This window comes from Macadamia integrifolia, chromosome 3 (genome assembly GCF_013358625.1).
Source record: "Macadamia integrifolia cultivar HAES 741 chromosome 3, SCU_Mint_v3, whole genome shotgun sequence".
Classification (NCBI taxonomy): domain Eukaryota; kingdom Viridiplantae; phylum Streptophyta; class Magnoliopsida; order Proteales; family Proteaceae; genus Macadamia; species Macadamia integrifolia.
Genome location: NC_056559.1, coordinates 9,659,581 through 9,669,607, shown reverse-complemented (window position 1 = coordinate 9,669,607; position 10,027 = coordinate 9,659,581). Strand labels below are relative to the sequence as shown.

The 10,027-nt window shown below is 38.7% G+C and overlaps 2 protein-coding genes across 2 annotated transcripts; one reads left to right on the top strand and one right to left on the bottom strand.

Annotated features, from left to right (window-relative positions):
- Nucleotides 1-474: 474 nt before the first annotated feature.
- Nucleotides 475-4,630, top strand: LOC122074143 (plant intracellular Ras-group-related LRR protein 5-like). Its single transcript, XM_042639009.1, has 3 exons — nt 475-1,395; nt 4,147-4,271; nt 4,389-4,630. Exons 1-3 carry the CDS (start codon nt 605-607, stop codon nt 4,628-4,630), a joined length of 1,158 nt encoding a protein of 385 aa, XP_042494943.1. The 5' UTR covers nt 475-604.
- A 1,381-nt stretch (nt 4,631-6,011) lies between these two features.
- On the bottom strand, nt 6,012-8,501 carry LOC122074747 (protochlorophyllide reductase, chloroplastic). Its single transcript, XM_042639702.1, has 5 exons — nt 8,342-8,501; nt 8,125-8,223; nt 7,000-7,537; nt 6,462-6,820; nt 6,012-6,343 (listed from the first exon to the last, which is right to left on the bottom strand). The coding sequence occupies exons 1-5, from the start codon at nt 8,393-8,395 to the stop codon at nt 6,188-6,190; spliced, it is 1,206 nt and encodes a 401-aa protein (XP_042495636.1). The 5' UTR covers nt 8,396-8,501; the 3' UTR covers nt 6,012-6,187.
- Between the last annotated feature and the right edge of the window lie 1,526 nt (nt 8,502-10,027).

Genomic DNA, 10,027 nt, shown 5'->3' with positions numbered 1-10,027 from the left:
GGTGGGGTGGGGTGGGGTGGGGTGGGACACCATCAAACATGGTTAGATGTTACCATGTTACCTACTTGACGCATATAAGACAAGACTAAATATTATGATAGGTCTCCTCTTAGAGCCTGTTTGGTAACAATTTCATTCTGAGAACGTCGTTCTTCGAAAAAATCATCTATTTGTGTTACCTCATTAAAAGATGATTTTTTGACTCTGTTTGGACGTTTGGTAAACTTGTTCCGAAACTGTTCTGAGGATAGTTCTAGAGTGAAATGGCGTTTGGTAAGAATTATTCTCTGGTACGTTTTTTTCATTTCAATATTTACACAAACGCCATTAATGACCATATTGAAATGAAATTAATATAAAAATACATGGTTTCATGGTTTAAAAAAAAAAATTTATTCCCTTCTAACCTTGCAGATTTCCCTAAATGCCAAAAGAAATTATTTTTATAATGGATTTTAGTCTACCAGTTTTTCATCTTTATTATGCTTTCTTTTGTTTGAGGATAAGGTCAGTGATTCTTCAATGGATTTGTCTGTTTTGTTACTCAAAAGAGCAATTGAAGCTCAATTTAGTTAAATCTCAATTAATATTTGAAACCCTTTTAATGAAATGGGGAGGTTCTTTGAACCAACCTGAAATTGATGTATCCTCTGTGTTATCTCATTGTATTTTAGGTCTAAATGTAATTTGGGGTATTTTTATTGGTGAAGGAGATATAGAGAAATTAAGTCTAATGAAGGTTGCAGGCTTAATTGAAACCTCTGCTAAAACTGGAACTGAAGTTCTTGACCTGGGAGGAAAGTTAATGGAGCAGGTTGAATGGCTTCCTGTGTCAATTGGGAAATTATTAGTTATCACTGAGTTGAACTTATCTGAGAACCGGATCATGGCTCTTCCATCAAGCTTTGGTGGCCTCAAGGCATTGACAAAGCTTGACATCCACTCAAATCAATTGATAAACCTTCCGGAATCATTTGGGGAACTTGTCAACTTGACTGAGCTAGACTTACATGGAAACAGGTTAAGATCTCTACCAGCTTCTTTTGGGAACTTGACAAATCTTATTGTTCTGGATTTGAGTTCAAACAACTTAACTGTACTGCCACCGACACTGGGAAATCTAACTCACTTGAAAAGATTGAATGTGGAAACGAATGAGCTTGAAGAACTCCCTTATACAATTGGGTCCTGTTCATCGCTTGTGGAGCTGAGATTGGATTTCAATAAGCTAAAAGCACTTCTGGAAGCAATTGGGAAGCTTGAATGCTTGGAGATCCATACATTGCACTATAACAGAATCACAGGGTTACAATTAAAAATTATGCCTATAAAAAGAAGCCTAAAGATTCCAATAAGATCAGCATATCTTGGACATTTACTTGAAAGCAATCACAGGTCAGAAGAACATTCAATTTGTGCACATGAGAAGAGTCATAAAGAGAAAAACATCTATAATAACTTGAAATAGGTAAAACCCAACAATCTCTCCTTCCTCCCCTCCCATCTGACCACCAGAAACATGATATGGGTTAAATGCAAATGACTGAACCCAACCAAACAAAGAGAAAACGCAGAAACACCCGTAGAATCCACACCAAGGTACTCCTGCAACTGTCCCCTCTCGCCCTGGTTTTTGAAATCTTTCCTAAAACAGAACCCTGAGAGCGAGAGAGAGACATACCTAAGAGAGCTGCCTGAGCGACGGGAGTGAGCGGTGAGAGCTGCGTGAGAGACGGGAGGTTTTATGAAAAAGGCCTTTTGAGGTTTTTTATCGGGAACGGGCTCTTTTTTCTATTTTCCTCATCTTAAAATCGAAGTAACGCCTAAAAGGTGTTCCGTGATTTCCACTCTTGGAATGACTTTTTGAACCAATTCATTTTTTGGGCACAGAAACGAAAGAGGCGTTACCAAATGTTTTTTTCCCCATTTATGTTCTAAAATGGAATCTAAGAACAGAAAAGATCATCTCCAGATTGTTACCAAACGGACTCTTAGTATTGCTTCTGTTGTTATGGTCATTTTTTTTTTTTTTTTGGATTAGCAACGGGTATTCAAGCCTTTGGCTTGACTAGTCTCGCAGGCCCATACTAACCCCACAATCACATGAATCAGGTTATATTGAGGTTGAATGAGAACCATTCAACTTTCACTAAAAAGCAACGAAGAACACCAAACACCCTCATGTCTTGAGACGAAAGTCCCATGCCAACTCAGCTATCCCCTTGGGGTTGTTAATATGGTCATCTACTATAGCATTTAGTGGCCTAAAAGAGGATTGCAGAGCTCCTTATAGATCTATGATGCCTAAAGCCACAGATGATGCAAAGGGTCCAGATGGATTAAGAAATCTTTTAGTGAGGCTCCATGTACTAAACTATACATGCAATCTTCAGCCATTGTTATGTGAAACTTTACATCATCACATTTCTAGTTTACTATGTGCCTTCCTTCAGTAGTTATTATTAAAAGCCAAATTGAGATCATTTGCCCAAAAAAATATAAGGTTCAGTAGTGATGTTTCTGAATACAGATGTTCGGTTCTATTGTGATTGCGGCCTAATTTCTAACCATTGCAGTGGGAACTTGTTCCATCATCTATAGATGGTTTCTTGGCTCAACCACCCTGACCATTTTGTTGCCTTGGCACATAAATTGTTTCCTCTAGCACAAGATTTAGAATATCTAAAGTTGAAGACCTACTCTTATAGATTCTTTAGAGTATCCATATGTAGTATATATCATGGATGTGCTTATATGCTTCCCATGCGTGTTGTAAATAGGTAGCAGAGTCTGTTGGATTTATGGGCTTAATTAATTACTCGGATTGATTATATGAGTAAGAATCAAGTTGCATAAACTGGTTCGGTCCACTCTCAAGTTTAGGAATATGCTAGTTTAATCCATTGTGGTTTAAAATTTTGGATACAATATAGTATTATAAATATTAGGTTTTTTGCTCCTATAGCCATTATTCACTATTTTCCACTTTACCACAAAAGTGAGAGAACCAATGAGGTCTAAGCGGTTGTAGAAGATCCACAACCAAGAGAGGGAAACGGCGAAGAATGGCATCAATCATCTTTAGCATACTAAGTGAAAGGTACAAATCAATCCTCAATGATTTTATTAGGTTAGTGTTCTTGTTTTTCTGTGTGGTTTCTTTAATTAGGGTTTTGGATTCTAACAGAGTCTTCATTATGTTTCCAATTTACGCTATCAAGACATTCTTGAAACGTATCATTTTGAACGAAAAGGATATTGAAATGTCTATTGTGCTAGGACTACATGGCTTTGTAGTATCACCTATGAGTTTCAGTTTCAATACTTGGATAAGTAAAATGGCCATGAAAGACATGATGAGATTGACAAATACATATAAGAGGAACCACCTAACTCATCTCATCCAATTAATAGCTAAATACCCTGCTTCTAAATCAGAATGTGCCCCCTTCATAAGAATTAGAAGCTATAGGGAAAGAATTTATAGAGAGTTGCAAAGATGTCACCTTTGGAGTAAAAATTGAATATGAGTATAGAGTTTCATGTGTATCGATCTTGGTCTTTTCAGGAACGCTTGCCAAATCCATGCCATCTTCCCGCAATGAATATCTAATGTGTAGCAGCTTGCAAGCATTAGATGAATTGTTTGAAATTATTTATTATGTCGACTAGAAGATCAATATTCCCAGCATGCTAGATGAAAGAAGATGGACATCAGTAAAAGATGTGTGGGCACAATTGGAGAATCCCAATCATTGGTTCTGATATAACACTATTACTCCGACCTATCACTAGTCTAAGGTAGATAGCTCGACCAAGTTGATCGACAGTATATAACCCGACTATGATATGCCAAGAAGGTATGATGAAGGGCCAGTAATAATAAATTTCAGCATGAACCACTTTGCCCCGACCATTCACACCTGCTATGCTTGGTATGCCCACATCTCAGTTGCACGTCTCTTCCCCACATGATGTGGAGCGTCCACATCATCATAAGATGATGATGTCTATAACATCTTGTGGGCTTAACTATATCCATCTAACTCAACCAAACATGGGTTAGGCGGTTATTTAACTAACGATAGTTGAGTTAACCATTATGAGATTAACTATGGTTAAGTTAACAGTTATGAGATTGGCCAGCTTAGCAGGTGAAAACGATGAGCTCACCAATGTGCAAAAAGTCCACGTCGATCACGAAAAGGACAGCCTTGCCAATAAGAGGAACCACCAATGTCTATATAAAGGCCACTTAGCAAATTTGGAAAGTAAGACTCTCAACGTACTCTACGTCTCATATTTCTTTTAAGCTAAAACCTGATTTAGACATTGGAGCCTCTTTCCTGGAGCTCCCATAGTGCTAGTTTTTAATCTGTGTTGTGTAGGAACATACGTGGTGGAATCGTGCGACAACAGGTTCCATACAGAAATTCTCTCGGATTCATTCAAGAGCTTGAAGAAATCCAAGGAATCCATGTTGAAGCTAAATCAAGCCCTTGGGGTTCTTGGGGATGCTCTTAAACCTACAACAGTAGGTTTGCAAGAAAGCTTTTATTATTCATCCTGGCTTCTTCAAACCACAGATTTCTGTAACACAAAGCTTGAAACTAGCAAACATCAAACTTGACAAATTTAATATGAAATTTCTTCTTCGAGCATGTTATTTACAATACAAATTTCTTTGTCCATCTCCATTATCCCTCCCAAGCCACAGATCATACATTCGAAACCAGAGATAGAAAGCTTGAGAAGCCAAGGTTCCAGAGCAGCCCATGTGCATATAATGAATCATAAGTTCCAAAAACGTTTCATTAAGGTTGCATATGGATCAAGTGTATTGGAGCCATGGGAATTGAAATTGAGGGTGTCAGAATTGTAAGAATCTACTTTGTGGGTCTCTTAAAATCATGTCATTCTAGATATCATAAGAGTCAAAATTAACACTCATAATAATAATAAAGTTCAGCATAAATATTTCTAAATAATTCAAACTATATGCATTTCGCGATAATTATAAGATTTGGATGTTTCAATTCACCACCATATCCCTCAATGGCTCAATAACTAACCTGTTCCTTCCCTCTTGCCAAGAATCTCCATATAGCAAAAAAGAAGCTAATGAAAATCTTTCATCTCCTATGTTAAGTAATCCTTAAGTCACACAGTAACATGGGGATCTCTCTATCTATCTCCATGTCCCTTTCCTGTTTTTCCACTCTTCTGTACGTAGGGAGAAAGTTAAAATCACACTTTTAATTGTGGGAAAAAAACCTCTCCATATGTAAGATCTTTCATTGCCACTCTTAATTTTTTTTGCCTTGCAATCTTTTGGTACTTGTATGTGCCTGTTACAGAACTTGGGATCAGTAAACCTCTCTCTCTCTCTCTCTCTCCTTAGTTCCTCAAAATCATATTAAAAAAAAAAAGTTGAAGAGGAACCATCCAAGAGGGGAAAATTTTCCATCATTTATCTTGGATGAATGATTATGGGCATCAATGCACCAATGCTTCCTCTCTAACCTCCCCACCCCACCCAACCCAACCCAACCCAAAAAAAATCTAGCTCATGTTAGATTATTTTTTCCTTCTTTTTCTATTCTATACAATCTTTTTGTTCCAAACTTCATCCCAGTATATCAGATTCTACTTGCATGTATTTTGATTAATTTTTATGGGCTATCCAAACTACAAAATTTAACATTTACATTTTCAGAATGCCCAAACATCCAAATAACTGTGTTTTTTAAGTCTATAAATATTCAAATGTTTTCATGATTCAACATATTCTTATATGGAAAAAGATATGTAGAAAGTGAATTTACAAGTAACTACCCTTTTATTGCAACTCAACAAATGCATTTGTGAGGGCAAAAAAGTCATAGTGAACTTAATTGTTTCACTCGGCATAGTGACACCTAGGATCTCAACCACCCTCTATATTATAAAATCCACACATAATTATGGAGTTAATACCGCTTTATAGTTCAAGCTGACAAAGACTGTTAAACTTTTGTAGAAGGAACCGAGTGATTTTATTGTCTCCAGGGAATTCAAAACTTTCTACTTCTACAAAGAGGAAATTTGCATACAAAAGCACAGAGATTCATGGTGAGCATAATCATCTGGAGCTAATGTTTCTAGATCGCCCTTCCAAGGTTAAGATCTGTCAACCCCAGATGTTCATTCAAGCCAAACCAACAAGCTTCTCACTGACCTCCCACACCTTCCGTGCCTTCTCTACATCACTTGCTTCTTGGGAGAGCTGGTTCTCAAAGGAAGCTGAGTCCTTGTTCCAGCTCCAGTACACTCCTGACTTGGTCAGGCTTGGGTCACTCACAACCTGAACAGAAAAAAAAACCAAAAAATGAGTTTGCTTACCTTCTTGCAATACCATAACAAAGTAAGATTGATATTATTGAATTTATGATTGTTACTGTGACTCCAGATCTTTGACTGACCTGTGCAAGTCTCTTCCCAGCTTCCTCTTCGGAGACATAGCCTTTTGTGATGTACTTCTGGAAGGGAGGGAAGAGAAGCCTAAACAAGGGAATGTGTTCCCTAAACAAGCCTGTTGTTGCAATGCAACCAGGGTAGAGTGATGCAAAGGTAATGCCGGTCTCCTCATGGAAACGTCTGTGGAACTCCTGCATTGTAAGCATGTTGCAGACCTTGCTGTCCTTGTAGGCTTTGGCCCCATCGAAATCTGCTCCGTCAATCATCGCTGAGCTATTGAGGCCAGTCAAACCTCCAGCTAGTCCCCTGAGGTCCCCAAGGTTAGCCTTAGGAGGTACATTCCCAGCCAAGGTGTTTGTGTTTCCTAAACTCACAATGAAGTAGAAACCACAATCAGTATCTCTGTATTTCAACTTTTTAACTATGGATGTCTTATCGGGTCCTTAGGTTGATGTATAATTTAAGCAGCCCATCCCTACAAGTTCGAGCTTTTAGGTGAAAAAGTAGTGAACATGGTGTCAGGAGCACTGTGAAAGCTAGTACCTGTAATTGAACCAACAATTATGAGACGCTTTGATGGGTAATCTGATTGCTTCAGGTCATCCAACAGCAACCGAGATAGGAGGAAGTGTCCAAGATGGTTAGTCCCAACACTGAGCTCAAAGCCTTCCGCAGTGAATGTAGGCTCCTTCGCAGTGGGTAAGTAGACAGCCGCATTGCAGACCAGTACGTCAAGTGGCCTTCCTGATCTCCTGAAGTTATCAACAAACTGCCTTACACTATCAAGAGAGGCAAGATCCAGGTGCATGATGGTGTAATTCTCCTTAGGAATGCCGGCTGATTTTGCAGCTCTCTCAGCCTTGAGGAAGTCCCTGCAGGCCATAATTACATGCCATTTCCCTGTTTCTACCAAAGACTTGGCCGTGGCGAGGCCCAAACCTGATGAGGCTCCAGTGACTATCACACTCCCCTTTCGCAGGGTTTTCTTCCCTTCTGGTGTGGCCCTATTAATTGTTGGAGTAGTAACTGCTGTCTCAGCTCTGACAGCTCCAACTGATTTCTTCTTTTGATTGAATTCCCTCTGTAAGTTAAGCCCATTGACATCATGAATAGATAAATCAAAGCTAAGTGATGCAAATAACACAATCAGGCAGTACTTCAACATTCTCAAACTAGTGTTGCAAGCTCTAGGCATATTTAAGCTCTAACGCCTGAGAATTAAACAGCCATTCTGTTCTTATCACATTCATCAATTCTCTACTTCTGATGGGGTAGGCTTCCATACTTGTTATTTCTATTTGCAACACAATTTGTTCATCATCTATCCCCACAACTATGACCCATTCCAAAGTCTGAATTCACCCACTTTTCCCCCCTTTAATGGATTATCTAAAATTTCAATAACAGAATTATCTCATATGATGGTGGTCACTTCAGATATATGAATTGCTCTTTCATACCCAATTTTTTTTTTTTTCTTTTAAATTTAAAACCCCTGTTCCTTAACACTTGAAGATTCCCATCGGCTAGAAAGAAGTTCCACCTAGCACATTCTACTGTTGAGTCTGTTCCCAATTTGGGGATTTAAACCTCTTAAGTTCTGAAGCCAGAAGCAATAGGTACAGGATACAAGGACAAGAAATCATAAGAGAAATTGAAATGTGGTACCTTTGATCTTATGGCTTGAAGTTTGAAATTAGATTTGAGATGGTCAGAAAGTGAAACCCCAAAGAAACCCGTGTCCTTCAGAGATGCATTAGACTTGCCCTGCAAACATTCAAAAAAAGAACAAAAGAACCCAGATGCATTAGTAGAATTCAAAAGAAGAATTAAACATAAAACTTTAAAAGGGTATAGAAAAGAGACTAGGAAGTAGTTAGCAGACCTCTTTGTGAATGGAAAAAGCAGAGGGGAGGAAAGAAGCTGCCTGGAGAGCCATGGGTTGTACTCAGAAACCTGAGAGACTATCAGAACTTGTGTAGACCTTGAAAGGGTGAGTGAGATGAGCTAATGAGGCAAGCTGCTAATTGAATTTATGTATTTATAAAGGAAAAGGATAGAGAGAGAGAGAGTATGAAGGTCGCTCTGCAATCAGGGATATGGTGGGCCCGTGGGGTAGGGAGGATAAGGAAATTATAGCCAGAAGCTACACATCAGCTTCTTCCACCCAATCAGATTTTGTGTTTCGGATTTCCTTCTGATATTTGATTTTGCTTTTCTTCCTTGGATTAACTTTTGTCGGAACAGTAGAGAGAGATATTATTGTTGATGGGCCACACTGGGGCCTGGGCTCAACGCCCAAAGAGATATGATGCAGCGTGGGACTTTCATAATTGTGGGCTCAACTGGACACGAGAGAGAGAGAGAGAGAGAGATGTCATGTGATTAGATTATCTAGTCGTACCATGTCAGCAAAATCTTGATCCGCGTGGGTGTTGCCAACATGGATCCTCTCGTTTCTTATAGGGTGACCAATTTCTGACTTGGCATTCCGTAAACTCACTATCTAAAGACAAATGGATTTTATCGAAGACCTTGTTACAATTAGTTCAAGCCCTTTATCGGTATGTTGGGAGATAAAGCTATAGTCTCACATTGGTATGTTCAAATCCTTGGTGCCTTAATATACTCGAGGAGCTAGTTTTACTTAATGCCTTAAGATTTTGGGTTGGACCTCCAACAAGTTGCACTAGCTTATACATATTCCAATGACATCTATATTCCTTATAATTTTCATCCAACCACTAAAGGCCCAAGAATAGTAGGGATGTAAACGGATAGTCAAAATCCGAATTTGGTTTGCGTCCGTATCCTTTTAGGGGGTATCTATATCTGATTAAAGGGTATCGGATCCAAATTCGAATTATCCGATTCGATTAGAGAATCAATTAATAATTTTGAGGGTTCTTGCAATTTAGTCAAGTTCTATAAAATCAGGAAAAGAGCTAAGACAACTTCGAAAGATGGATTAAAAGAAAATTATATTCATTGGGGGAGGAAGGTCTGGATTACACAACTTAGAGATGTAAATGGATAGTCAAAAATTCAAATTTGATTTGCTTTGCATTGATATCCATTTATAGTTATCCGTATCTGATGAGAAAATATCTGGATCTAATCTGTAATCCGGTCCGTTTACATCCCTGCCCTTGAGGCCTTGGTCCATGATAAAATACAAACATCAAGTATTCTTTTAAAGAGCGGGCCTTTGGCGCTAGGCCTAGCCCAAAGAATGAATGGCCTGTCCACCACCTATGAACATGTGCTTTTAGAAGGGATGAGAACACACAAGAAAGCTTGAACTTCCCCCCACCTTAAGTCGTTAACCAGTAATACAAAGCAGCAGAAACACTAACAAGAAAGAAAGAAGGAAAGAAGCACATTCCCCTATGTTTCTCTGTTCTGGGTCGTCTTCTTCTTCTTCTTCTTCCTTTTTTTTTTTCTAAGCCCACAAATATTATCTACAAATACCCAGATGGGGTTGGGCATTGTTGATCCATGTCTCCAGCCCATGTGAGGGTCAGCCCATTTTGTCTTGATTGGTTGTTGAAATTGAAGAGTTGTTTTTCAG